General features: G+C 38.7%; 1 protein-coding gene across 19 annotated transcripts in view; it reads right to left on the minus strand.

The window, feature by feature from the left end:
- ROBO2 (roundabout guidance receptor 2) overlaps window positions 1–27,192 on the minus strand; it is a 1,073,259-nt gene that overhangs the window by 888,352 nt on the left and 157,715 nt on the right. For 16 of the 19 annotated variants that reach the window (XM_061453996.1, XM_061453989.1, XM_061453993.1 and 13 more), the window contains exon 1: window positions 7,719–7,867. The exons of the other annotated variants lie outside the window; for them this stretch is intronic. In XM_061453996.1, the coding sequence (XP_061309980.1) occupies window positions 7,719–7,842 (124 nt within the window). In that variant the 5' untranslated portion in view covers window positions 7,843–7,867. Of the gene's footprint in view, window positions 1–7,718; window positions 7,868–27,192 lie in introns of those variants that run through there. 19 annotated transcript variants of the gene reach the window in all.

A 27,192-nucleotide genomic window follows, 5' to 3' on the forward strand; every position in this document is an offset into this window, starting at 1 on the left:
TTTCCATCACTTCATTTAATTTCCTTATGAAAGGAAACACAGTAATGAAAAACACCAGTTTTGAGGGAAAACCTTAGAAAACAGAAAAACTTTTTGATGTTTCTGAATTACTGCGAGTCACTGCTCTATACAACACACACATGCAACCACAAAATTGTCTTACTATTCAGCTAACATAAGAGGATGAAGTTTCAAAACTAGTAGGATGAAACCAGTGCCAGGATGAGAGCTAAGATGGCATAATTAAGCCAAGAACAAGATTTTATGATTCAGATATAAATGACTGAAAAAGTAATTTCTATTGGAGGTGTTGTCCTTATTGAACAGCAGCTCTAAAACATCAGAAGTTTTCTATTGTTGGCAATTCAAATATCATTTACCAAAACTAAATCATATGCAAAAACATCACATAATCCCTCCCCCTCCCACCGCTAATTTTGAATGTACTATAGGAAGTTTTCATGAAGGTATTTAGTAATGGCTCTTGAAAGAAGTAATGTACTCTAAGTACTCTTCAGATCATGCTTTGAAGTCAAAAATCAATAGTGTTTAACTGACGAACATCACTGTCTTTCAAAACTGTTAGAAAGGGAAAGCCAAAACAACTTTTTCTTAGAGACTGTAATATGTGTTTAAGCCTATTCATCATTTTGAAAGAGCACATCTGATCTGTGCTCTTTCAACACCTAACAGGTGCTTTACACAAGTTCATTTTATTTGTGGACCAAAGTAAGACAGTTTGCTTGTGCTTGCTAGTTTTCTAATGTCAGTAACGCTTTATGGTGGTTCCAAAATCTGTTTTACAAAAAAAAACCAAAAAATGCAAATAACCAAAGGAGAGGGATGTGTATGCTGGAAGGGGGAGAAGAGTATTTAAATATTCCTTCTGTTTTATAACTGTTTGATCAACATACTTTTTAATATGATAGCAAACATTTCAAGCAAGGCTCCAAGTACAGGATGTGGACATAGGATTCAAAGGAAGGCACCACCTTATTAAATCTTTTTCTTTTTTTTTTTTTCTTCTTTTCTCTTTCTTCTGAATAATCCAGAACTGCAGGTTAACGTTATGTACCAGCTTGAACCAGCCTAAACCGAGCCTTAATCACAATTGCTTCTCTTCCATTGTGGCCATAGCCCTCTTGCATACTAGGCTCCCCCTCAACTAGAGAGTGTGCAAATGAAGGAATCCCATCAGCTAGATTAATGCTATCCTCTATACTAATACAGCTAAGTACTAGCTGGATCAACAACCTTAGTAGGGGTGCCAGAAGATGTGCACAAGCACTAGCAACCTTCTCCTCAACTGGAGGAGGTTGAGGGAGACCCTGCAGGGAGGAATGGCAGAGGTTGAAGGAGACTATGGAAACCCAGCTCAGGCTGACTTCATCTGCCAGCGGCTGGCAGTCCCTTCCCAATGATGTTTGGAAAGACTCTTCTAGCTTCCCACCTACATTTATTTGTTACTGTTTGGCTTTCTGCCAGCACTGCTCTGGTCTTGAGTAGATGTTGCATCTTCCCCACGTTTGCTCCCTCGTGACTGAAATAACCCCGTCATTTTCCTTCCCTTCAAGTTGGGAAGAAAGCTCTCACAGACTTGGTTTTCCATTGCCCTCATCTTTGTCATCTCCACCTGCACGAGTTTTAATACAGGTTACCAGACTTCTATATGGTATTTCAGATGTCTTCAAAGAGATGAAAAACAGACAAGCAAAGGCCATGTGCTCCAACAAAATATAAATGGGAAGCTTCACACGTCATCAGAGTCCTTTTGAATTCAGATTTCACTCTGAAGGTGGTGTAAAAGAAGGTGCAAAAATTTGCTTGTTATCATGGGATAGAGGCTAAATCTAGACTTTAAAGAAAACAGAAGACTGAATAAAATGCAGTTAATTTCACAGTCACTCAGTAACCAAATAGTCTTTTCCCTTTAAAGTATATTCAAAGCAGAACTATTAGAACATCTTCAGTACATCAAGTCCCATATTGTGTGTAGTCACACACTTTATATATTTGCAGTTAAACTAAAACTGCCAATCCACACTTAGAGTCCTCAGTTTCTAAAATTAGCTTTTTAGATCCTTATCTATGCACAAGCCACCTTACAAATACATTGAGCTCCCTCGGAAGCTACCAAAAAACTATTAATTTTTTTACTACACAAAATCAGGTCGCTTCTGTAAAATCATTTTAGGCCACCGAGTTTGAAACTTTTGGTCAGCATTTCATAAGCTTTTCCAATGTACAAGTGCATAGCAGCATATTTAATGTCACACGACTTAAGAAAGTCATACCACATGATAAAGAATTCATGCACCTTATCCTTGAAATAACATTAAATAAATTACTTCCAATAGACAAATGGCAAACTATATGAAGCATTACCCCCCCTAAATCACAGAAACTACACAAGTGAATCATATCGGCACAACTGACTGTGCTTTCCAAGTGTTGTGACTCGACTACCACACCAAAAGCTCTACCTCACCACATCCAATCAGTCCCCTCATGCTGAAGCATAAGGATAATTCTCACTAAAAGCCCAGGCTAACTGCATCCACATAAACGTTTCCTGTCTACTCCCCGTTCTTCAAAAGTCCCACCCTCCACCCCTTTATCCTCAGCACTCTGTGGACTTGAGGCAAATCAATACAAGCTCCTCCCGGAGGAAAAAAAGCTTTGTGAGTTTCCCTATGGGGTAAGTGAATAGTATTCTTGAATGGCTGCCAAGAAGACATCTAAATGTCTATAACAATTACCAGTGCTGTTGATGTGTGGGACTTTGTGACCATGCAGAGACTCTTTATTACAAATGCAGAAAATCTCAAGGCCTTATTTCCACCAAACTCAGTGTGTATGCACTGCAAATTTGTTTTATATGCAAATGTCCACCTACCTGAGATGTCTGGGTGTCCAGAGTTACAGGCAGCAAGCAGCAGTCCAGTAACATACCTCCAACTCTAAGACTTTAGCCATTACTGTAATAATCTAATACTTTACCTCCAAATTCAGAAAGTCGGAGGGGGCGGGGAAGCGGGGGGTGCTGCTTTCTATATGGAAGAAAGTTTACAGAATTTTCTCTTCTGAGCTAATCTTTGACTTATGTTGATTTTGGTTTGAGCTGATCTTTGATTTACGTTGACCTATAAAAAGATTTGCAAATCTTTTGATTTCCAGAAAACATTTAAACTAGTGTTGATGGATTACACGCATCCTAAATAATACATGTGCTGATCAATCTGTAGGGAGACTGAATCTCATGCATACAGCTCCGTATCACGCTTACCAGCAACGCCTGGCCAGTGACACTTAAGATTTCTCACACTGGTACCTTTTGCCATAAAAATGATTAAACTGACATAGAGCTGAAATTGAAACTGAAATATAAGGCTGGATCACCGGCATAATAAACTTTGATTTAGTCATTAAAGAGACTATTGCTCCACTTCCATGAAGACTGAGAGGACAGGCACCACCCTCATCTATTTCTGTGGGGTGTTACACTGTGGTTGCATTTTAATGTTATTTCTCCAATTTGATCATAAGTAACTCCATTCACACTTTTAGTTCTGAAAATGGAAATTCTTCTGGTGAACCACAAGGGAGACATGAACAAACAACATTTGAGGAAAAGGCATATTTAATTTGCATTCCCAACCCCAGATCTGGTCCCTTCCCTCTGAAGTCTTTTCATCTCTGACTCTTCTCCTCAACCCTTGAGGCCTCTTTTTACTTTTGGGTGGTGTTGTTGGCACTGCTAGTGTATTGCTCTCACAAAGGACACCCTGGGGCATGCACAGGGTCTCTCTTTGCACCCTCATCAAGGTTTGCCTCAATCCTGAGGATCATCCCTCAGCCTTTTGGCTGGGGTGGTCAGATGGACCACCCCATCATCAGATGGACCAAATCCTGTTATGGAGGTCACCACATAAAGGTTCAGGCTCTTCAGATGTGCCTGATGGCCAGAGAAGGCACAGCTATCCTGTGATTGAACTATGACTAAAGACTTAATGTCCACTAAGAGCAGCGATGGTCCTAATGGCTTCAGCTCTTCTCCTCTGAACACTTTCTGCCACTCAGCCTTCACGCAGAGTTGTGAAGTACACTGATGTCTGCAGGAAGACAAGCATCATGCGTGATTTTCTTCTCCCCACACATTTTGCTGTTTGCCAGCTGAGGTAATACCCAGCCACCATACGTGGCATTTTCTGTGTACTGGCACTGGCTTAGCCTTGCCAGCTCCTCAACAGGCTGAAGTCCCAGGAGCAATAGCCCAGACAACCATGTCCCTGGTCCCACTTACATTGGTCTGTGATGCTCATCCAATGAGATGTACTATACACAGATGAAGGGAACATTTGATATTGCTGAAGATCTGTGAAAGGGGATAACTGCCCTGGTTTTCCCTGGTCAGGAATTATTATTACTATACTATTAGTATGCGTGTTGGGAAGATTCCCAAGCATGACACAAATCAGCAACTTACTGTAGATGCCCTTGGTAACATGGTTTAGTGGTGGACTTGGCAGTCCTGGTGTAAAGATGGGACTTGATGATCTAGTTGATTCTATGATTCCAGTCTCCATATTCTCACAGATGCCAATAGATGGACACAAAGCCCATATATGTGCATATGGATGTATACACTGGAAAAGTAATTCCCCCTGTCTTTACCCCCTCATGATATATGACGGAATGAAAACACTGTGGAAATAAATTCAGGAGGGGATAGGCATTAGCAATGCTTCAAATCTGCTTTCCGACTGAAGGTAAACTTAAAAGAGTACTTAATCTTCTTTTCCTAGTTTTTTGTTCTCCATATTATAAATCCTTCTTAAAAACTTGAACCATGGCATCTTATTTTGGGTCAAAGGCGAAAAAAAACCCAGTTGATTTGTACTTTCAGGTTCTGCTTTAAAAGTTCATTTTATCTTGATCATTAGTTTATAAATCCTGGGTTAAAGCACATCTAGAGACTGCATTCACATGAATTATCTGGAAAAGTTGTCTGGAGTAAAAACTTGAAAACAGCTAGAAAAACAATTCTCCTTTACATTTCTCCAAATCCACATATAAGACTCATTTCATTCCCTGACACCTGACATTACAACTAAATCAGAAAACCATTTCGACCCATAAATCCTTTTATTTTACTTGTGGGTAGCCATTTTTTAAAGCAAATTCCAAGGAGAAAACTACAGGTGAATAGAGTTTTTTCTCATAAATAATACAGAAAACTACACAATAACACCACAGAAAATGTCTTCTCAGAGCTTGTATCTTCAGCAATGAATTTATTATTATTTTTTTTAGTTATACCAACAGAATCTCCAGCTTCATTAACCTGTACTTGGACTGATCATGATCAGGGTCTATGCAGATACAGAAAACCAGCACTTTCCAAAGACGCCTTTACTTCACAGCATTGCTGAAACAGTAAGGGGCACAGAAAAACTTCAGAGGATAGTCTAAATCAGGTATTGCTGTCCACCACAGAAACTGACCTTAGTATACCTATACTATGATTCATACAATGCATTTCTGGACATGTGCATTCAGCATCACCTTTTCCTTCTGAACAATAGAGCTAGAAGGTGGTATGCAGGTGTCTGGCTCTCCTGAACCTCTTCAACAAAAATAAGTATCTGCTTCCATTTTGGGATGGGCTTCCCAGTGTGCTCCAGTGAGGTTTGCATGCTTAAATTTCATCAAGCAACACTAAGCTCCATGTGAACACCAATAAAAAGAATTTACAGTGTTGATATATAAGCAAAAGCTGATCCTTAATGTCTAATGGAAAGAGAAGTGCATATAACATGTTTTGGAAGTCAGAAACGCTCAGACTACATGACACCAGAAGACATAGGTTCTGTCAGATCCTGAACTTGGAACTTTCACTGGAAAGCATGCATCATCTTAAAGTCACACAACTCTCAAAATAACATCTATGTATGAAAAAACTACTGTACAGCAGGTATGTCTAGTTTTTGGCTGATTCAAGACCTGTGAGTAAAGAAGACAAATTGCTTCTTAGCCACCTCGAAACAGGTATATTCCTTATATTTGTTGCAGCTGCAAAGAACACCTCTAAGAAAACAAACAACCCATATTAAGGTATTATTTTCTGCACTCAGATTCAGGGATTATTTTGTACCCATGATAAAAATTCTTCAGTAGAGCTCTTTGCTTCTATCAGAGGGCAGGCAAGAGACTAAAGCAATACACCTCTCATTTACCAGATTTAATTGAAAATGGGAGAAAAGGAAAAAAAGTTAACAGCATTTTTTAAATCCCAGGGACTTGACAGTGACATATATTCCTGACTCACATACCTCTGACAGGAGGTCAGGCTGCCCAGAGTAAATAGCAGCCTGTAATTATAAGCAAGGATAGCCAGCAGCAGCACTGTGAGATACATGCAATAATGTGATTTACAGGACCAGGAAATAATTTTCAGATATACTGTGCTGCATTAACAGTCCAGGTTAAGTGTGTGCTGCAACTTTTTCCCTTGAAGGTACAGTAGGTGGAAGATTTGTGATATCTTTAAAGGCAATAAAGGGAAATACGGGGGGTGGGGGGAGGGAGGAGTCTCCTGCTGAGATGTTGTGATAAATTATTAAAACTTCTTTTTAATGTTGATGCTACTCTTTAACCTCAGATCACAATACTGACAGCAGAGGAAAACTGGAAGTGCTGTTAAAGCTGTGATAAACACACCATGCTGTGGCAACACTTGTAAGGGGGGGAGAAAAGAAGAAAAAAATATCCTGGGGTGCCTCCAATCAGTAACATCAAGAAACAACCAGGGAGAAAACATCAAGTCATCTACAACCTCAATCCTTCAGTCCAAACAGTTATGAGATAACATTTATGCTCACTGAGCTATCTGATTACGAGACCTCAGTAACCCGTGTTTTCCATAAACAAATATCATGCAAAGAAGCAAAACAAAGTGAACTTTATGAGAAGGCACATTCAGCGAACAGTTCACAAAGCCTACGGGGTAAATCTTCTCAGCAGTTTTGAACAGAAGAGGAAAATGGATTGCTGCCTTCAAAAATCATAAGTGTTTTTTCAGCCCAACATTTTTTTTTTAATAAAGTTAACGCAATTTATCTTTATTAACACATCAACACTGACATAGCCAGTCAGCCAATTAGTGCTGCTGGCAGTGCATTTCACAACATTCATGTACTCTAAAAGAATGTCTGTCTAGTCATTTTTACCACGTACACTAACAATTCTGCTCTCAAAATAGGCTGCTTGCTTTCTCTCTTCTGCTTTCCTCTTCTTTTCCAAGACTATAACCCCCTATAATGGGGGTAACATCTCTTGCAACACTGCCACAAGCACCTGTCCCAGAGTCTCCAGAACAAAAAGATTAATCTGAATTCTCATAGTCAAAAAAAAACAAACCACACAGCCTCGTTTCTAAATAGCATACATTTATTTGTATACAGGCCTTAAATGTTATTCTGCTAATGGTAAAATGCAAACTAAAATTCCTGCAAGGAATACATCCCTTACAGAGTCAGTTAAGCAAACTAACAAGAAAACAAATTAAACTCCATGCTCTCTTTTCAGCATCCTATTGCAAGCCCACATGGCAACCTGAAATCTGAGTCACTCAAAACAGCATAGGTATTCTCCTTAGATGACCTCTAATGCAGAATCTTTCCCAAACATCCATTACAAAACTTTTGCTTTCCACTTACCCCCCTTCCAGTGTTTGCCTTTGGTCCTGCTAAGCTTGCTCAAGGCTGGTCCAGAGAAGAGCAACATCAAAATGAAAAGAAGTTCAAGCATAGTAATTTTCCCCCGTTTCACTGATAACAGCATTTCCACAAGTTATTACAAAAAAAAAAAAAGAAAAAAATATATTAAAAAAAAAAAAAAATCTTACATCTTCTCCCACACTTTCTGTTTGGTTAAGGAGTGATTAATCATTGAAAAATCAGAGCAAAAAGTAGCTTTACTCTCCTTAGATGCTGAAGTAATATCTCAATGATGTAGCCCTGAGGAAAGCCACATTTCTCACTGATCCGGTTTCTTTCCCACAACATGCAGCCTGCACTGCTGCTACTACAGTAGCTATAAAATAATTTCTGCTCCTCACTTTGGCTTCTGTGGGAATATATTCCTCAGCTTGCAGCGTGAGCTTGATCGAAAATGATAAAAACAGTAATGCTCGTGTCCAGCAGAAAAGAGAAAAGATGTCAGGATTGTGAAAAAAGATGAGAAGCAGTTGTACTGACAGCTTTAAGCCTGACTGTCTGATCCTAATAGCTGTGCAACCAACCAAATTGCTCTTTTAAGAGTAATAAGGCTTCAGCGAAAGCTGGTGTCACTGCCACTTGGGTAGGTAGTGCAGGGCTTGAAAATCACCAAGGAACCTGCTAGAGATAACGACTGCCACGGTCCCAGCTCCGAACGCAGAGGGCTGAGCAGAATACAGCATGCACAGGGAGCATTTAATCTCTATTGTGTAGAGGAGATTTCCTGCTATACGTGTGCAACTGCTCAGGACTTTTGACTGCATTTTATTAAGGCTTTAGTTCATACTTCATACTAAAATGCAAGCTTCAAGACACTAATTACTCCCAGCATTTCCCAAGTAGTTATTGCATGGCAAAAATCCTGCACGCTTGCTTTTTCTTTTTTTTTTTATCTTAAAGTAGCAAGCAGGAAGAACAAATCCTTAGCAGAAGCAGCAATCTTTTCACTGCTCAGAGCAGCTCTGCATTTTATATTTTCAACTGTCTATCCTCAGGATCTCCTAAATCCAGGGGGTGGGGGTAGAGGGCGGAGAGAGAGAGAGAAGGGGGAAAGATAAAAGGGGGCATTCAGGAGTACAGATATTTTCAAAATAACAGATTGCAGTCATGATTTTTCATTGAATTGTTACAGAAATAATGTAACTACCTACATCTCCAGATGTCTGTCTAAGAATGCCGAAGCTGGCAGTAAACACAAGAGTTTCTGTGCCAAATCTTAGATTTTCACAAAGACTTCTGTTCACAGAAAGATTCATGACATTCCGTCTGCTCAAACAGTCTTGTCATGCCCAGTGTTAACTTAAGTATGCCCAGTAGCCTGAATTCATCTACAGTTTGGCATTTAGTTGTTTCCACATAAGCATTCAGCGTTCAAATCAATGAGCCAAAAACCTTGAGCTGTAGATTTATATATATTAAAAAAAAAAAAAATCAATGTCTTTAGAATGACAAAGCAACAATGGTCACAAATTCCCTGAAGTTATCACATTTTCAACCATGGACATGATGCCCTTTTCGGTGCAACATTAAAAGGAGGATATTAATAAATCTGAAGCCTTGCTTATTCGTCTGAATAAAGAATGATATTTTGACTGGTGGAGACAATCATGAACATCTACGTACAGGCATTTTTTTAAACAAACAGCATGTAACATCACAAACAAGAAAATATTGGAACTCCACCACATCAACTATGAAAAGTTTTTTATTTTCTTTTAAGTTCTAAAATATATTTATGGGCTGGTTAGAACATTTGCATTTAGACAGGGATAAAAAGCATGCTGATATACAGTAGTTTTTCATCCCTCTGTGCATTAATTTTTAAAAGTTGTAAGACATCTTACCAGATGCTAGGTCTGATATATCAAGGCTGATGCTTATGGCTTAGTTGCCAAAAATTAGGTCAGTATCTATCATGTAGAGTCACCAAGCTGTGGCTTCTTACGTTAAATTTCTCTATCAAGCCGTTCTTAATCACCACTAGCATTGCTAATATTTAAAACACCATTTCTTCCATTTCTCTTTCAACAGTTACTGAAATAAGGCAGACACTTCACTCTGATTGCCTCCGTAACACTCTTCTGAAACTAGCACAATACTGCCATGTCAAAGCATCAAAAAAAATCACAAGCTCATATTGACAGGTTTCAAATTTTTTTATGTCCAGGTAATAAAATGACCTTAAAATTGAAACAACCACCACCACCCCTTTTGGGTACCACTAGGCAAATTTAACAGCTTAAGAGTTTGAATCAAACAAACACCTCCAATGTCCAAAACATGTGACAACTCAGTCATGCCTTAGGAATTCTAATGGGATCATTCTCTTGGCCATCTCTGCAGCCTCATGTCAATCCTGTCTCTCACATCCTTTCTTCAGTCTCTGTCATGCTTTCAGATTTTATAATCCCCTTCAAACTTGCCACCCTGTTTCTGTCCCTACCCACATAGAAGCCAGCTGCTGTGGGGAAACCTGTTTCCACTGGTGGCTGGCATCCTCAAAATACCTCCTTGGTTCCTATACTGCAAAAGAATTCGACTTCTCCAGCTTGGACACCTTGTATTTTCAGTGTTAATGAAAGCAGTGGCTACTGGAAGATATTATGAGCTACTGTCAGCTTTTTGCCAGCTCTGACACATGCCTCCAGCAGTCTCAGCACGATTAGGTACCCCTTGAGTAGCAGCTCAAGTAATGTGGCAGGAGAAGGGAAGGACCACCCAATACAAGAGCTAGAGGGAAATCATCACGGCAGCTAGTCATGGGTATGTTTGGTTCAGTCTAATGCCTGAAGAACTCAGACTTCCACTCTACTATGGTTTTCTGGATTATTTTGCAAAAGGTAGGTTATTAAATCCACTTTGTATATATTAAGAGTGAGCTGGAAGACCTTCAGGGAAACACAGAAAAGTGTTACCACTTCCCATGAAATTTAGTCGTGTTTTTTAATGTCCTTGTTTCTAGGTTCATAAGAATTTCAATTTTCCAGAGCTGAAATGCCTCCAGAGAAAAGACAGTTTCAAGAAAGATTATACAAACTTTATAGGTTGAAACATCAGAAAGACAAATAAAAGAAACCCAACATTTATTTTTCCTTCAAGTATCATGATTTTTAAGTCAACATTGGTTTTTAGAGTTGTAAAACAACTAATTTGTAATTCTATTTCATGCTTTGAATTTGCAGTACTAGAAAGAGAGAAAAGTAAGCAGCTTCTCCTACCTTTATGTCTGTTATTATTACAAGTAAAACTCTTATGAGAGCTACATGAGACAAACCAATCCCATTACAACTAAATGTCCCTCACATTGGTCTTTGCCAGGATCTCTTACACCCTTCAGCATCCTTTATGACAGCTTACACCAGTCATGAGTATGAGACTATTTAATAGTTTCTAAGCACAGAACTCACATTAAGACAGACCAAATGCCCTTCTTTTCTATCATCACACCTTCAGTAGTGTTCAATCTCAGATGCTTATGGGAAAAGTACAATGGTAAGAAAGCTCTAGCAGAGCTTACAATTTGCCCTGCCTGCCAGCCTCTGCTTGTGAAAGGCTTTAAGACTTCTTAACTAGAGACTGTATCACAGCAATCAAGACTGATACTTCTTGACTTTGTCTAGCTCTTTTTGGATTCATTTATGCTCTTCTCCACTCCCATAGTCCCTGGCAATAAGTTCCACGGATTTAATTACTTGAAGCCTGAAAATCATACTTCATCTTGTTTCTTTGAAAAATACACTTGACAATTTTATTGAGATAATTTTGGGTTTCCATCACCTTTCCTCATGTCATGGTATTCAAATATACCCTGCCTTTATACCACTTAATTCCAGTAAGAAAAGTCCTCCCCTAGTCTTTTCTCAGACCAAAGATGTTCCATACTCACAATTGCCCTTTCTGCCTTCACCTTAAATATAGGCAGTTCAAATTTAGTGTTTATGAGACAAAGTCAGATGAAAAGCCTGCAGTATTCAAAATTAATTACCAGTTCCATATTTGTTCCCTCATTCTGGTCATGAAGCTAAAGGGCAGCAGCTACCATTAAGCCGGCACTATGTTTATAAATGCCTGCAGCATTAATGGATACAGAGGTTCTTTTTAATTAACAGAATTTTAAGGTGTTTACTCAGTGGAAGCATACATCAGCAACCTAAATAACAAACCACCAGTGAGATATTAAACATCCAAGTTAGTTTAATCTGCAGTTGTTGTATCCGGTTATTTGGTCACCCTTCCGTATTTTCCTTCTTTTTACTAATCGCTCTTTGGTACAAAGGACTACTGGCATAAGTACTTGGTTAAAACCCCCAAGCTTGAATAAGCAGCAACAGTAACTTCATGGAAGCTTAAATATCACAGCCCCTGAGCAACACGCTCTCTTAACGGTGATATCTTGGAGAGGTCTGTTGCTTGCAGACTATAGGAGGAACAGACAGAAGCCTAGACTGCTCTCTAGTCCTCGGTATTTGCCATCCAGATCCCATTTCACTATGGTGAAGGTTACGGACTTTCACATGATCTTTCAGTATCCACAAGAAATAAGGCTTTGATCATTCAGTAGCGTTCGGTAACAAAAGCATTCTTCATGCTTGTATTTCCTGGCACTTAATTGTTCCATTGCCTTAACATTTGGAGCAGCTCAGGAAGAATTGCACCTTTTACTCTTCCCACTTCTGAACACTGGACAATCGACATAAAGTTATTGCAGAAGAAGATTGAAATGACTGCTTAGAGAGTCATGATTGAGATAAGGAGGAATGGAAACAGAAACCGAAATGCCCACCAACTCCCTTAAGAAGTTACACAAATATCATTTTGTCCCACCTCTTTCCTTTTCAATTCTCACAAAGATCCCATATACCCAGCATTTGGCAGTATGAAAATGTCCATGACTAAATGAACTTTGCAAAAGGAATATAATCAACACTGAACACTATAAGATAAGTATTGCAGCCTGCACCGCAGGCATGAAAAATATTTTTCCACTGTCTACCTCACCATATACAGAGGCCCAGGTTGCCGTAAGCCATAATTAATTCAGTTCTTTTTAGGCATGAAAATCATTTTGATTTTAAATACCTTCAGCTTAGGGCATTTTCAATATCTGTGGAAACCTCCTGGGGATTTCTGTTAACCACAGACACCAACGGGAACATTTTTGGATACTCGCAATACAGTACATTGCCAAATATATGCACAGCATTTTAGATCAAAAATCTATTTTAAATTCCTTCCATTTTATGTGATTTCCAAGGATTAAGAAACCAGTACTTGCCCAAAGTGCAATCTGCACTTCCATTGCACGTATTCTGAAAAAAGATTATTTCTCCTTCATGAATACAACCAAATAAATGAAGTTCTGAGAATCATTGTGTGCCAGTCCCCAGTTACTACATTTACTTTGGCTTTCACTGGTAATACACACCCACAAGAGTCTCATTTCTCATCATAGCTAATTGGTAGGGTTTTGTTGTTGTTTTTTTTTTTTATAAGACAACAAGAAAGCTTGATGTACAACAATTTACCAGTTTTAGTGCAATAGAAGAAACACATTCATAACGGGGACAGTAAGTGCAAGGATCAACTTTCTACACTGAAGGGTTTTTGTCATAGAATCACAGAATGGTTTGGGTTGGAAAGGACCTTAAGATCAACCAGTTCCAACCCCCCTGCCATGGGCAGAGACACCTTACACTGAACCACGTCACCCAAGGCTCTGTCCAACCTGGCCTTTGAACACTGCCAGGAATGGAGCATGGAGTAAATACTTCTCTGGGCTCACTGTGTCAGCGCCTCACCACCCTCACAGTAAAGAACTTCCTCCTTATATCTAACCTAAACTTCCCCCGATTTAAACCTATCACCCTTTCTCTTCTCACTACAGTCCCCAATGAAAAGTCCCTCCCCAGCATCCCTATAGCCCCCCTTCAGATACTGGAAGGCTGCTACGAGGTCTCCACGCAGCCTTCTCTTCTCCAGGCTGAACAGCCCCAGCTTTCTCAGCCTGTCTTCATATGGGAGGTGCTCCAGCACCTGATCATCCTCGTGGCCTCCTCTGCACTGGCTCCACCAGCTCCATGTCCTTCTTACGTTGAGGACCCCAGAACTGGACACAGTGCTCATGTTTATGCTTAGAGGTCTAAGGACTTTCTGATACTGTTTAGATTATAGTATGTAGAATGAAGAAAAGCACAAAAGTGATTTCATATTATTTTGTACTTATGAATCAGAATTTATCTATGATCTACTGAATTTATACAATTCAGTATAATAAGAACAATAATAATTGACTTTGAATTTACCAATTACTCTAGTCTTTAATCATCTTCTGTTTCAGTTCAAAAAGTATACATTTGCTTAATGGGCTTTGTAGGCAAAATGCTTGGTAAAGCATGTGAGAAAACCAACTTTTTTTTTGTCAATATTTTTAATAAAACAATTAACTTAAATAATCTTATCCCCTACATTAAGCAAAGTTTCTAAATTGGTTCCTCACTGATAATATACTATAGTTCCTTTGAAATGCAATTTCTGAACTGCATCTAATAATTTTATTGATGTCTATATGTAACAAACATAGACAGTATATACAGTTAAATAGTAATAAATAATAAATAAATATATAATTATATTCTAAAATGTGTAATAAATATTATGTATTTAACAACACGAATTGTTAAACAACATAGATACATCGTTTCCCAAGAAGCTGCTTTGGTATGAAAAAGTACTGTATAAAGTCATAACTCACAAGAGGAGGTAAAACCACTGATGTTCTGTACAACCAGTGAAAATACATTGCTATGATTTTGACAAGGGAGAAAGAAAAAAATAAAAAGGCAAATAATTCTGATTTATTTATCTTTTGGTATAGAAAAATCCCAATATATTTGTTATTTTATTGTATCCTATTTTGTTCTATTTTCAATCCAGAAATAGAACATTTATCCAAAACACAACTATGAAATTATCTGGAACAAAACTTAGCACACACTACCTACCCAACAGGAGGGGAATAAAGACAACAGAGTAATTGAGGACAAGGAAACTTGCAGCTAGAGAAGATACTAGGATTTGTTTTCACAAAGTCTATGTAGAACAATAGTTATACTTTGAAAATACTTGAGCTACCATCCTAAAGTAACCTTTTTTTAACTCTCCTTGTGGGCTTACTTCTAACATCTATGAAGAGGAGATAGGAAAGCTAAAAAGTACCATTTTGTTCATAAAGAAATCATAACTGCTTACCATGACTTACAGTCAATAAATAAACTCTGGTTATCAGTCAGAGGGAAAAATAATTTGCCCTCACATTTAATTTTAAAATAGATCTCTAAATACAAGAGCCTCAAAGCATATTACGTTTCTCCCAGTGTTTTGCCACCTTTGGCATTGTTCTAGACCTATTTACTTTAAATTTTGCTATGCACAACTTTGAAGCCATAAAATATTAGCTGGTCCTTTCCTTCTGCTTCTAATTCATTTTTAAAGCACATGTCACTGCAATGCCCAACAGCCCCATCAGGAGGAACTGACTAACATCAGTCTATCAAGTATCTCCAGATGTGATCTACAGAAATTAAACACACAAAAAAGACAAGCTAAATCATAAAATATTTGACATCTTCATAAAATGAAGATGCTGGGAAAAGACAAGTTTTATTGGAAAATGGAATTTAGTAGAATCTGAAATTCCAAATTGGAAAGGAAGGACCACCAAGATGTAGCAGAGTTCCTTCAGGAAATACTGCTTGTGACAAGGGATGTATCTGCTTCCTCTGAACAAATATTGATCCAGTAGGCTTTGTGTTTGGGAGCCACCAGTGCTGCTGATGGTGTCACTTTTCAGGTGACTTGAAACAATGAAACCCTGACTAATTGCAGTTATTCAAGATATTAGCTTGTTTTTCCTTTTATGCGGTATTGAAGTTTCCCTGAGGACACGTTCAAGACAAAAGATGTAGAGGTGACTCCACACTTCTGCCTTTGACTTCTGAAGTGCTCAAGTGAAGAATCTCATTTCTCAGCTGGGATTTCAGACACAAATCAGAAGTACCAAGAATTACCAGACAAGGGCGTAACGTGTCAGTATAAAAGCTGTGCTGAAATGCCACATTGCTCATACACCTGCAGCTTTAAATACTGGAGAAATTCTTGTGGAGTGCCCCAGGTTAGCAATTCATTAGCAAAAGAAGGAAGCAGGTTTGGCTGGCTTGGTTGGGTTATCTGCTCACCCTTTTCAAGTTCAGAACAAACATCTATGTGACAGACAACACCTACTAAGACACACCTGCTTCCATCCTTTGTTATATTTTCTGAGTATAATGTCAAAATGGAAGATTTCTCTAACTCCTAAGGATTTATGAGTGTCTTTTAGAGACAGCAAGTATCGCATAATCAGCATTTGTCCAAAATACTGAGACAAACACTACACAGACTCCTGCTAAGCAAATGTCTGCTGTTGCACTTAAAATGCATTTGGATTTAATTGCAATTCATGTGTTCAAGATACTTTTGTTTACATCAGTGCAAAACCAATTGCTGATTAAGGATATCTTCAAGTTCTGCATCCATTCTTTTTCCACTTTGGTTACAGATATCGAGAAATAAAACTGTATCTGTTCTGTCAAGTAAATTCAAACCCCCTTTTTAAGAATGTTCTGGTGTTGTAATATATTTACACTTCAGTAATCACAGGCTACATCTGCCCAACTATATTACAATGGGAAACAAACCCAAACTGTGGCAATCCAAAGTACCTATATACGTTTAGGTCCGGTCTTACTTTTGTTGTGAAACAGCCTGCCAGGCAGGGAACTTCCATATCAGGCAGCAGAACTGGATCAAATGTTCATACATGAAATTGAGACACAGCTACAGCAAGACACCTCATCTTCCACAGCCATCACTGGCAATCCTGAATTCATTCAAACAACATGGGTTTTGTTTGTTTTGGGGTTTGTTTTGGGGGCAGATGAGGTTTCTTTTCTACTTCTACTACCACTGCAGAGCCCACGCTAACAAAAGAAACTGGACTGCATTCAAATGTAGCTCATACATCAGGTGCTGTTTGACACTTACACTGCAATCCCAGGGCCAAACCCACTGGACTACAACCAAGGCCAGAGAGTACAACACAATGATGTTGCATAAGTATAAATGACCTACAGAATTCTTTATTAAAGCTGCTCATTCACAGGGCAAAAGAACTTAGCAAGGCTATAATCCTAGCCTCAGTTTGCTCTGCCTTATGTTAGAAAATTTAACTTATTATTCACAAATTAAGAAAAATTTATGTGTAAGTCCTTCTGAGAAAAGCTTATCCCCACCCCTACCTTTCCACAGCATTGTCAGAGCGTTCCACAATGGACCGAGGCCACGCTTCAAGCACGGTTTGGTAACAATAGCATAATCTCTTCCTATGATGGTTTTTACCATTATAGTTAACTGCCTTCCACTCTTATTCAGCATGCAAGAATATTTCCCTTTAAACATCTGGCACTACTAAACAACTACATAAACGTTTGACTGCAAGTGGCTTTCAGACAAGTTGTACAAAACCATCAAACAAATAGGCAAAACGTTGTTATTGCTGTTAGAGGATCGAATACATGCAGCAAAATTAAAGTTGGGTTATTCCTCTCTACCTGGATGTCTTGCAGAGTCATCAGAGGTGGCATTATAAGCATGACTGAATAAAACTATTTATTATAAGGTTTTTGCCTACAGCGTTGTAAGGATGTGTTATAGCAACACAGTAGGAAGAAATGTGATCTTTCATTGGTTTCACTCTGGTGACCAGGGGCCAGATGACAGTGGATAATCAGCGAAGGCTATAATTTATCACGGCACTGTAATGGATAGCAGCTTCATAAGACAAGCCAGCACAGCAGCAGACCACCACCCAAGAAGCAGAACAAGTTGTTCTCCAAGGCACAGGTGTTCATACAAGTGTGCATGTGTTTGCACACATACAGCAGTGTGTCGTATCTGTGCTGAACATGCCTTGCTCAGAGGTTGAACAGAACAACTGGGCATTCGCATACATGCAAGTACTTTGATAAGGCACTTAATGTGCATACTGCAATGCATTTCAGTGACTTTTCCTGGTACACGCATTTTAATAAGGTCATAGCCTGCATGTTTCACAGATAATAATTCTGCTCTTTCCCTCAGCATGGAAAATTCTGCCTTATGCAGAGGTGGTAACTCTGGCTTCAAACAATGCACTACAGATATACCTAACAGTAAGAAACTACCTCAAGGTGAGGGATGCAGTGCTCTGACACATGCAGCACAAGTGACTAGAAGTCTCATTCCTGTACCCAAGAAGTGAGCTTTCACTACAGACCTATTCCTGAGTATCAGAGGCCTCTCAGAGTTACAATACCAAGGTTATGACCCAAAGCCTGTGCCTTCCATCCTGGCAGCTGCCAACCAAAACCTACACAAATGCATAGATGCTGACACAAGCAGACTTTTCATCATACAGGAACTGAAGTGAGTCCAAGTGATTTTACACTGCTAGCTGAATGTTGACTTCTGTACTAGCTCTCCTTTGCGCAACAGGATGCAAAGGATTCTCCAGTGTGGCACCAGACCTTAAAATGCCACGCCAACACACCTCTCCCTATTACATTGTGTTATAAGCAGCAGTGCAAAATCAGAAATGCTGAGCTGAAATTCTTCTAAAGTTTCCAGTCAGTCAAAATCATCAGATCATACCTGTGTGAGAATTTAACAGAACACTCATACAGGTGATCCAATCTCAGATTTAGGCAGAAGCAGGTCCTTCTCCTTCTTGGAGAGGCTAGGTAAATTTCACCTATTTATTCTGTTTCTCCGATCTCTCCTTCCCACTCTGCCAGAAGCCCCAAATCATTGTCCTGGCTGACAGCCTTGAAAGCTGCATGAAATCTATGAAAGCAAGTGGCGTTTGCTCACCGACTTCCATGAAGTTTAGATCAATCTCACAACCTTCAGCTTAAAACTCAGTGTCATTTTCACTACTAATTGAACAATTCAAAGTCCATCCATCTGAGCTCCTATTTTAAAAAGAGGCTTTTCTTGTTCAAGTAGAGTAAGCTTTATCAGATATGGCCCCATAAAGCTTCCTATATCCCTGAAATCAATTGTCATATGCTTGCTCCCAGCTTTCCCCACATCTGCCTTTAGCAATTGAAGTCTCATTCCCTCTGTGAAACAGGCAATAAATCACTTCCATTGTATTGAGTGAAAAATAAATCATAAACTTTGAAAAACAAGAAGTTTGTAAGAGGTATTGTCTCTGATTTGTAAAGTAAGGGAAAATCAAGTGTTGGAAGGGACTGGTGTCTGCATATGCCATCAAAGGGTTCCATAAATATGTTCCAGTGAGGTTCTTGTGCTTAAGTGCACATATAGATGTATCCTGAGGAACTAAAGCCCATTCTTACCTATATTCAGCTTTTAAATATAGCCTCAACTTTTATTTTTCTGATTTTGCTGTTTTTCTCCACAAATGAAAATGAAAAGGGTTTCTTACCCCTTAATATACACATGCAGTGGAAACAGTCCTTGAATAACCTATAGCTTCCTATGAGTTCTTTGACTTTTACAGCTCTAAGTAAACGCCAATATGCATAATTAACCCCCAAATGGAATATACTTGTATATTATAGAGCAGTACTGTCTTTTAAACTTAGGTATAACTGACCAGTGCTCTTTCTGCATCAAAGTCCTGAATGTGTGACCACATTCTTGCTCTACTGGAACACAAGACCGTCAGAAACTCATATCTAAATACGTAAAGAGAATGATTTGCCATCATCCTGACATTTCTTCAACAATATTCAGTCAAACTACTGGTGTTTCATACCACTGCTGTGTTGCTACAGTAAGTTTTTAAAGCTTGAGAGGAGACATCATATCCTTAAGCTTCATGAAGTGCACAGACGGTTGCTATAGATTTCTTCTAATTATGTTATCTTCTCAGATATCCTCCTACATCTTTTAAGATATTTGAACATTTTAAAAAAAATCTGAAATTAATCTTCTTACCCTAAAATATAAAAATACATAATTCTTATTAAAGGAGCCCATATTTTACTAAAATTTCAGGAGGATAGTTTGAAGACAGGAACTAAATAGCAGAACACATTCTGCAAACCAAACTTCTGCTAAGATCCTCAGTTTGTTTCACAAAAAAAAAAAATAAAATATCCAAAAAATAGGAGAAATTTATTGTCTTTGCCTAAATTACTTATGAGAAAATGAAAGTGGATTAATTTAATAAAATTCAATGGAGACTAAACCAGGCTGATACTGAGAAAAAATGTTACATCTACAGTATAGAATTGTGCATTTGTTAGAATCATAGAATAGTTAGAGTTAGAAAGGACCTTAAGATCATCTAGTTCCAACCCCACTGCCATGGGTATGGATAGCTCAAATTAAACCATGTTACTCAAGGCTCTGTCCAACCTGGCCTTGAACACTGACAGGGATGGAGCATTCACAGCTTCCTTAGGCAACCCATTCCAGTGCCTCACCACCCTTACAGTAAAAAACTTCTTCCTTATATCCAATCTAAACTTCCCTTGTCCCAGTTTTAACCAGTCACCCCTTGTCCTATCACTACAGTCCCTAATGAAGAGTCCCTCCCCAGAATCCCTGTAGGCCCCCTTCAGATACTGGAAGGCTGCTATGAGGTCTCCACGCAGCCTTCTCTTCTCCAGGCTGAACAGCCCCAACTTTCTCAGCCTGTCTTCATACGGGAGGTGCTCCAGTCCCCTGATCATCCTCGTGGCCCTCCTCCTCCACACAGCTTGGTGTCATCAGCAAACTTGCTGAGGGCACACTCAATCCCACTGTCCACGTCAGCGACAAAGATTTTGAACAAGACCGGTCCCAACACCGATCCCTGAGAGACACCACTCGTTACTGGTCTCCAGCCGGACATTGAGCCATTGACCACAAAGTGGAACTAGTTTTCATTTTATACCTTCAGAAGTACTGGAAGGAAAATACAATATCTAATTTTACAATAACTAGTTTTGAGTTTAAGCATAGTCTCTCAAAAGGAGTTTGCAACTGTTATTTTGACTTGGCCACCTTTTTAGAATACATCTGTATGGCTATAGATAGAAGTGACAATTTTCCTAAGATTATTAAGAAATTAAAAACCAGTGAAGTACTATGCTTAAAAATTCTATTTGCATTTTATCTGTCACTGAATTTGCCCTAATTGTCCACTACTGTGACAATGTCTGAGCTGAATACTGTGTGTCTTTATGTACATTAGCACCCAGCAATTAGCTTGGCAATAATTATATACTATTTCTGACCTCTTTGTGCAGCTGGCAGAGGGTATGGGGTTTTTCAATACATCTTCTGCAACTTTAAGTAATGGAAAAAAAGTAGAAAAACGGAGTTTAGGAACTGTAGGAAACAATTAGTAACTTTCCCAATAGTTCCTTATGTATGTAAAGACTTGGAGAATTCATATATATATTGTAATTACATGCGATAGATTTGAACTATAATGACTTTCCTAGATAACCTCTGCTCCTTTTGCAGCTCACTGAATGCCTGTATGATTTCATAACTGATTCTGTGATATCCATATGTGACAATGAATTTTATTTCTTTGTTAAAGCAATTCTTCATTAAATGTGTTTCTGTAAGTAGGTACAGTATTTAAATGTTTTCAATCTTGCACTGGGTTTCTTCACTAAAACATTTTTCTCCACTGACACTGAGAAAGAACAAAGCTGCCTACCTCAAGCATTTGATAAAGGGCTAAGAAAACACAGGTAACACATTTCTCCGTACTGCACTGGTTCAGTTGCTTACTTATTCCTGCTATTTTATTAGTTTCTCAAATGGGAGATGTTCCATGATTAGAGATATTTATAAATGAAGAGATCTAATTTCCCCCACAGGTATGTGCATGTAAGACTCATCAAAGCTAAATGTCAAAAAGAATTAAAGATAAAATACTGATTTTAGCAAAACTGTAAAAAACTATATTTACATCTCTCTATATGCAAGCCATGGGTAGTTCATTAACATTATATGTCAGCAAGGTTGCAGGTCAATTTAGAAATCCAATTGCAAATCAAGGAAAAACTACTTGCAAATGACATCTGGCTTGACCTTCAAACCCTAATAATCTAGAGCAAATCAGATCGTTAAATTATAATCCAAAATTAAGTTTATGATTAATAGAGTTCAGAAAATGAACTGCAATGGATAATGGCGCTTTATCTGGTCCATGGACTATTCATGAGCAGATCACAGCTCCATAGCATTTCTTGATGCCATGTTTTTAACATCATGTTAAACTTCCTCACTGATGGGTTCTCACAGAATCTTAAATCCAGATGTGGTGAGAGAACTCCTACTGCCACGGTACCTGTTTGTTGGGCAGGGGAGCAGGGAATGACTCCTAACTCAGGTTTGTACATGTAAGTCAAATGAAGATGTCAGACTGAGGAAATGAAATGAGTGTGCTGCCTTGCAGCACTAGTCGGACCCATAGTTTGGCACAGTTTCAGATATGTCCATGGGAGGCATCTCTGAAGTGTCTCCTTGGACTATGACACCTACATACTGTAGATAACATTTTAGCTCTGTTACTGTGCTCCTCATGATACATAAAAAGACCCTTAAAGCTTCTATTATCTGCAAGTAAGAGGATTTCTCTGATCAAGTATGAGGCAACAAGTAGGCAATTCTAACTAAATCCATAGGTTCCTCTTTTCCAAAGTAAGCACAAGTGAAATTAGCAGAAACCTCAACCAATGTCTGTGCCAACCAGAATTTACAGTTACAATGTGGCATTCTGTTAATTTGTCAACATTAGCAATAATCCTTTACAAAAGATTATTATTATAGATCAAATTACAGGCAGCACCATAAAATGACATGATTGTGTTTTTAAAATGATGATTCCACTTTCTGTGGAAAAAAAGCCCAACAAACCTACACATCATATTGTAGACCAGACTGCGTACCAGCCTGAGATAATAATGAACAAACTCTTATGCTGTACCTGCAAGACGTCCAGGAGCAAAGTTTGGATAACCTATATGTAAATAAAATAACACTACCATGCAGCTGCTTCAGAAGAGAGAGTTATGTAGACTGAAAACCCCACAAACTGTAAGCAGATGTTTCCTGTAGGCTTGCATTAAGATAATGGAAGAAATACTTTAATAAGCACAAAAGCCCTGTTAGATTTTGCCTCTTAACTCCTATCACTGTCATAGAAGATGTCGTTTTACTCCATATGTTAATCCATCTACATATATAACTTTTAATACCAAAGTACCTGCACAGTTTCTAATCCCGTAAGGTTTCGTTCTCACAACATATAAAAGAGTGGGCAGTTTACAAACAAGCAGCTGAGAGGCAAACTGAGATTAAGACTTGGGCAGTTTGTAGCTGAACCCATGATTTAGAGGAGGACTTTTAGAAATCCATCCTCCTCATTATCTGTAACACATTTTACTCAAAGCCATACATGGCTTTTCATTTAAGGACACAGATTAACAAGTACATGATAAACGCAAATCAGACTGCCAGCTCTATAATGAACAATTAAAGAGTTAGTTTATATTCACTGTTGGAGGTGACCTGTTTTAGGATATGTGCTTTAGTTCAGCCCAGAGCTTGAGATATTATGGTGCTACCTTATCCTACACAGCAGAGTGCCCTAATTTCAAGAATACTTAGAGAAGCTTGCAGTGTTCAAACAATACAAAACCTTTTAAAATGGTTAATCCAAGTCATTAGTATCTTTGCACTACAGTACGTTATCAACATATTTTAAATATGCAAATTGCTGCAGCAATCCTACAGGCTTATAAGGGTCCATATGCTGATTATTGCAATGAATAGATTTTAAGGCAAGAAGGGACTTTTAAAATCAACCCTCACAGCACTAGTGGTTATCTCTAAGTAGATACTTTTTGAAATACCCTGTGACATAAGAAAAGATGTAACTGGCGCTTGGTTCAACTGCTTCCAAGAAAATTCTGATTTTTTTAGTAATGGTTTATTACTTTTTCCACATTAGGACCTGATTTTGTGCAAATTGAAAATTTTAAAACAACAGCACAGAGTAGTTAGGTTTACCAGAAAAAAATCTGCCGTGGCTACTGGCACACCGGGAGTGTAAAGCAAAGGCAAAGCCTTGCTTTCTGCCTCTGTATCCTCTCACATGAACATTCACAAGGCAGCTACTGCAGTTAGCTGTGCAGCATCAGGGCTTCTCTCCAGAAACCCTCAAGGCCTGCAAGAAGGAGCAGCAAGAGGCATCAAGGGGTTGTGAGAACTGCATGCCGCCCTGTGTTGGGGAGAAGAAGCAGCTCTTCTTCCTGCAGACATCGGAGCTGCGCTTGCCCCTGCCTGGTCAAATGGTCACCTTTGGATTTAACACCTTATGGTCCATCCCAACCCATAAAGCAGAAAGGCCCAGCTTTTTCAAAAAGTCATCCAGCCTTTCTTTACATAAATAGTGGGTTAAGATTTAGCTAGGGAAGACTGTGATGGTACGCAGCAGCACACTTTCCTTTCATGCTGAACCAAACCTCCCAGCCCTTCAATTATGAATTAACCTTTTGTCATGGAAAACAAAGTAATCTCAGATCTCTATTTGTAAAATAGCGTTATCTTCTTATTACGTTTCATAAGAATAATTCTAGCAAAGAGCATGGGACAATATCTAAGCAAGGAAACACTCCAGTGTAAGTTAAAAATTAAAAATTTAAAATGTCATAGACATTGTTGATTAATGTGTTAAATGCTCTTAAAGGCTTTATCACATTTATTAGTTCCAGAATTGTCCTACATTTTCATTGAGTTCCTCTTGGTCTATATCCATCGCTCATCAAAGCACTATAAAAATACCTTCTTTAGATTAAAAAGCATTCAACTGGGCTGGCAAAGCTGGGGTCTTGGAGTAAACCACCTAGAAAGGGCAAACTGCAATGTAAAAGTTTATTAAGGCCTGTCTGCTCTTTTTTGGCTTGCAATATGAGAAGACATGCTCAGTCAATACACATATGCACACAGGACTGTACATACTGTGACGAAAACAGCCATGTCTGCATACACTGGTAAGTAGCTGAGTGCAGTTATTTAAAGCCATATTGTAGGTACTACTTCTGTATTTCATCCACAAGCTTAACTTTGGCACTCATTAATCATATATACCATACCATTTTATTGTCTAAAATTGGATATGACAGCAATTTACAGTCAGAAGGAAATTATGAGGATGTCAGAGTAATCCCATCACTGAGTCAGCTGTGGCATGGATTATTGAGCTCATGTGTGGGCTTCCATACATCTCCCATAGCAAATAAATCAGTGTTTTCCATCACCTTCTCCAAAATAACAGGGTGGAAAAGAACATGACTGTCAATGGGCCTCTAGAAAAACACAGAAGGAAATCACAACACAATGCCTGGACTCTTTCAGCTCCCTGGAGATCATTAAATAATAGTCCGTGATTAAAATACTGTAACATGTAGAACAGAGCAGAGAGAAATGATAGAACAGATAAACTGTTGTCATGTATCAACATGTTCTGACCAGTCAAGAAAGTTTTAATGTCAAACATCAAGTGCAGGAATTTCAAAAGATATTTCCATAATTTAATTATAACAGATCAAATACTACATTGTGTATTTATTATATATAAAAGCATATGTTCTTCTCAGCTACGTAGAGAATTTTTGAGATATTAAAAATTTTCTCACCTATCAAAGATTAAATTTAATTTTTTAATGAATACTAGTAAAACCACACACACACAATAATCCTACATATCTTCACCTAGAACTTTTAGCATTATTTTCTTCCCTTTTCTGTGGTAAGGAGAGGAACTAAACTCTTTTAGAGTAAAAGTAGTACAAATACTCTAAAATGCAAATATTTTGATGACCGGTAAACATCATGCATTTATGTATATCTAATACTAATCCACTTCGCTATATGTGTGAAAACAAATGCATATTGAAGTGAATATTCCTTAAATGCCCGTAAGAATGTCAGGCCTTAACTGCCTGATTTAATGCTCACCTTCTGTGTAGAAAAAGTAAGAAAAGAATGGGTGATGAGCTTTGATAGTTCAGGGGAATACTGTGACACCAGGAAGCTAACAGCTGTCCCCCTCCATTCCTCCCCTTCCAGCCAAGCAGTACCAAGAGCAATGAGCCGTACGAGGCATGGATGAGCTCCCGGTTGACCCTGCCAGGGGTGTGCTCACAGGCAGCAGCAGCAGAGAACAACTAAATGTGACAGTGCAGGGGGTAGGGGAGAAGGTGCTGAGGGCAAGATCTGGCTGCTGATCTAAGCACTCGATTGTGACAAGAATCCCAAGCAAAAATGCAAGCAGGGAATTTAAACAAGCTGAAGCAAAGGGAAGGCTTTCCCCAGGTTAGATTTAAAAATCGTGAATTCCTCTAGAGTTAGTGCTAGCTGATACCAGGGCATCTATCCCAGGAGGTACCCACTTACAATCAAATCTGAAAAGAACAGTAGCAATAAATGCACCTAACAATTAATATAACCTAATTGTACTGTGTTTATTTAACATTCATACTCATTATTAAACTGAAAATTTTCCATACAAGAGTATTAAAATATTCCATAAGTGTCCCTATATCTTGCTTCTGCAGTTCTCCAAAATTTGCTTGGGTACCTCACAGTTTATTTTAAACATAAATCAATTTATTTTTAAACAAATATATTTGGGTTTCCACTCCTATGCTGGGGAGTGCTTGAATGGACACATTTTCCTTCAAGAAGGATCTAGAGCCCTTGGTTATTTTGCAACATGTTTTAAGTAACAGCAGGAATCATTATTATTATTATTTATACTTACAACACTAATCACAGTTTAGCAACCCAGGCTGGTGTCATTTTGTGCAAAGCAGCAGTGAAACCAGACAGAGCCAGACTCCACCCCAAAACCCTGGCAGTTTTCAACGTTTACATGAGAGGTCTAAATTAGGACCCTCGTAGCCCAAATTTCCTTCTGTAATCAACGGTGAGAGGAGGACCCTGCTGGGGCAGTACTCAGATCTCCAGCAGCTGAACTGCTCTGTGCAAGCATACATGATCACGAAGCAGCAGCTCCCATGCTATTTTTTTAGCAGGACAGCATGTTTTTTGCCTTCTCTCCACTCGTACCATTTCCTTCCTTCCCATTACCCCTTCAGCCCTGTTTTCTGACATTATTTTCTCCATTTCCACTTCCTCTACCCTGCTAGCCTCTTCTTTTCTTTCTTACAAGGGCTTAAAACTGCATTTCTTATTGCAGTTATTTACCCTGGACTAATTTATCTCTGGCAGAAAGCTGCACCCCTCTAGCAGGCATCCCCACCGCATCTCATGGATGAGCTGCAGGCTTCTAGAGGGGTGG

This window comes from Pezoporus flaviventris, unplaced genomic scaffold (assembly GCF_033815535.1).
Source record: "Pezoporus flaviventris isolate CSIRO_AGI_PZ_B2104156 unplaced genomic scaffold, CSIRO_AGI_Pfla_v1 ptg000015l, whole genome shotgun sequence".
Taxonomy (NCBI): domain Eukaryota; kingdom Metazoa; phylum Chordata; class Aves; order Psittaciformes; family Psittacidae; genus Pezoporus; species Pezoporus flaviventris.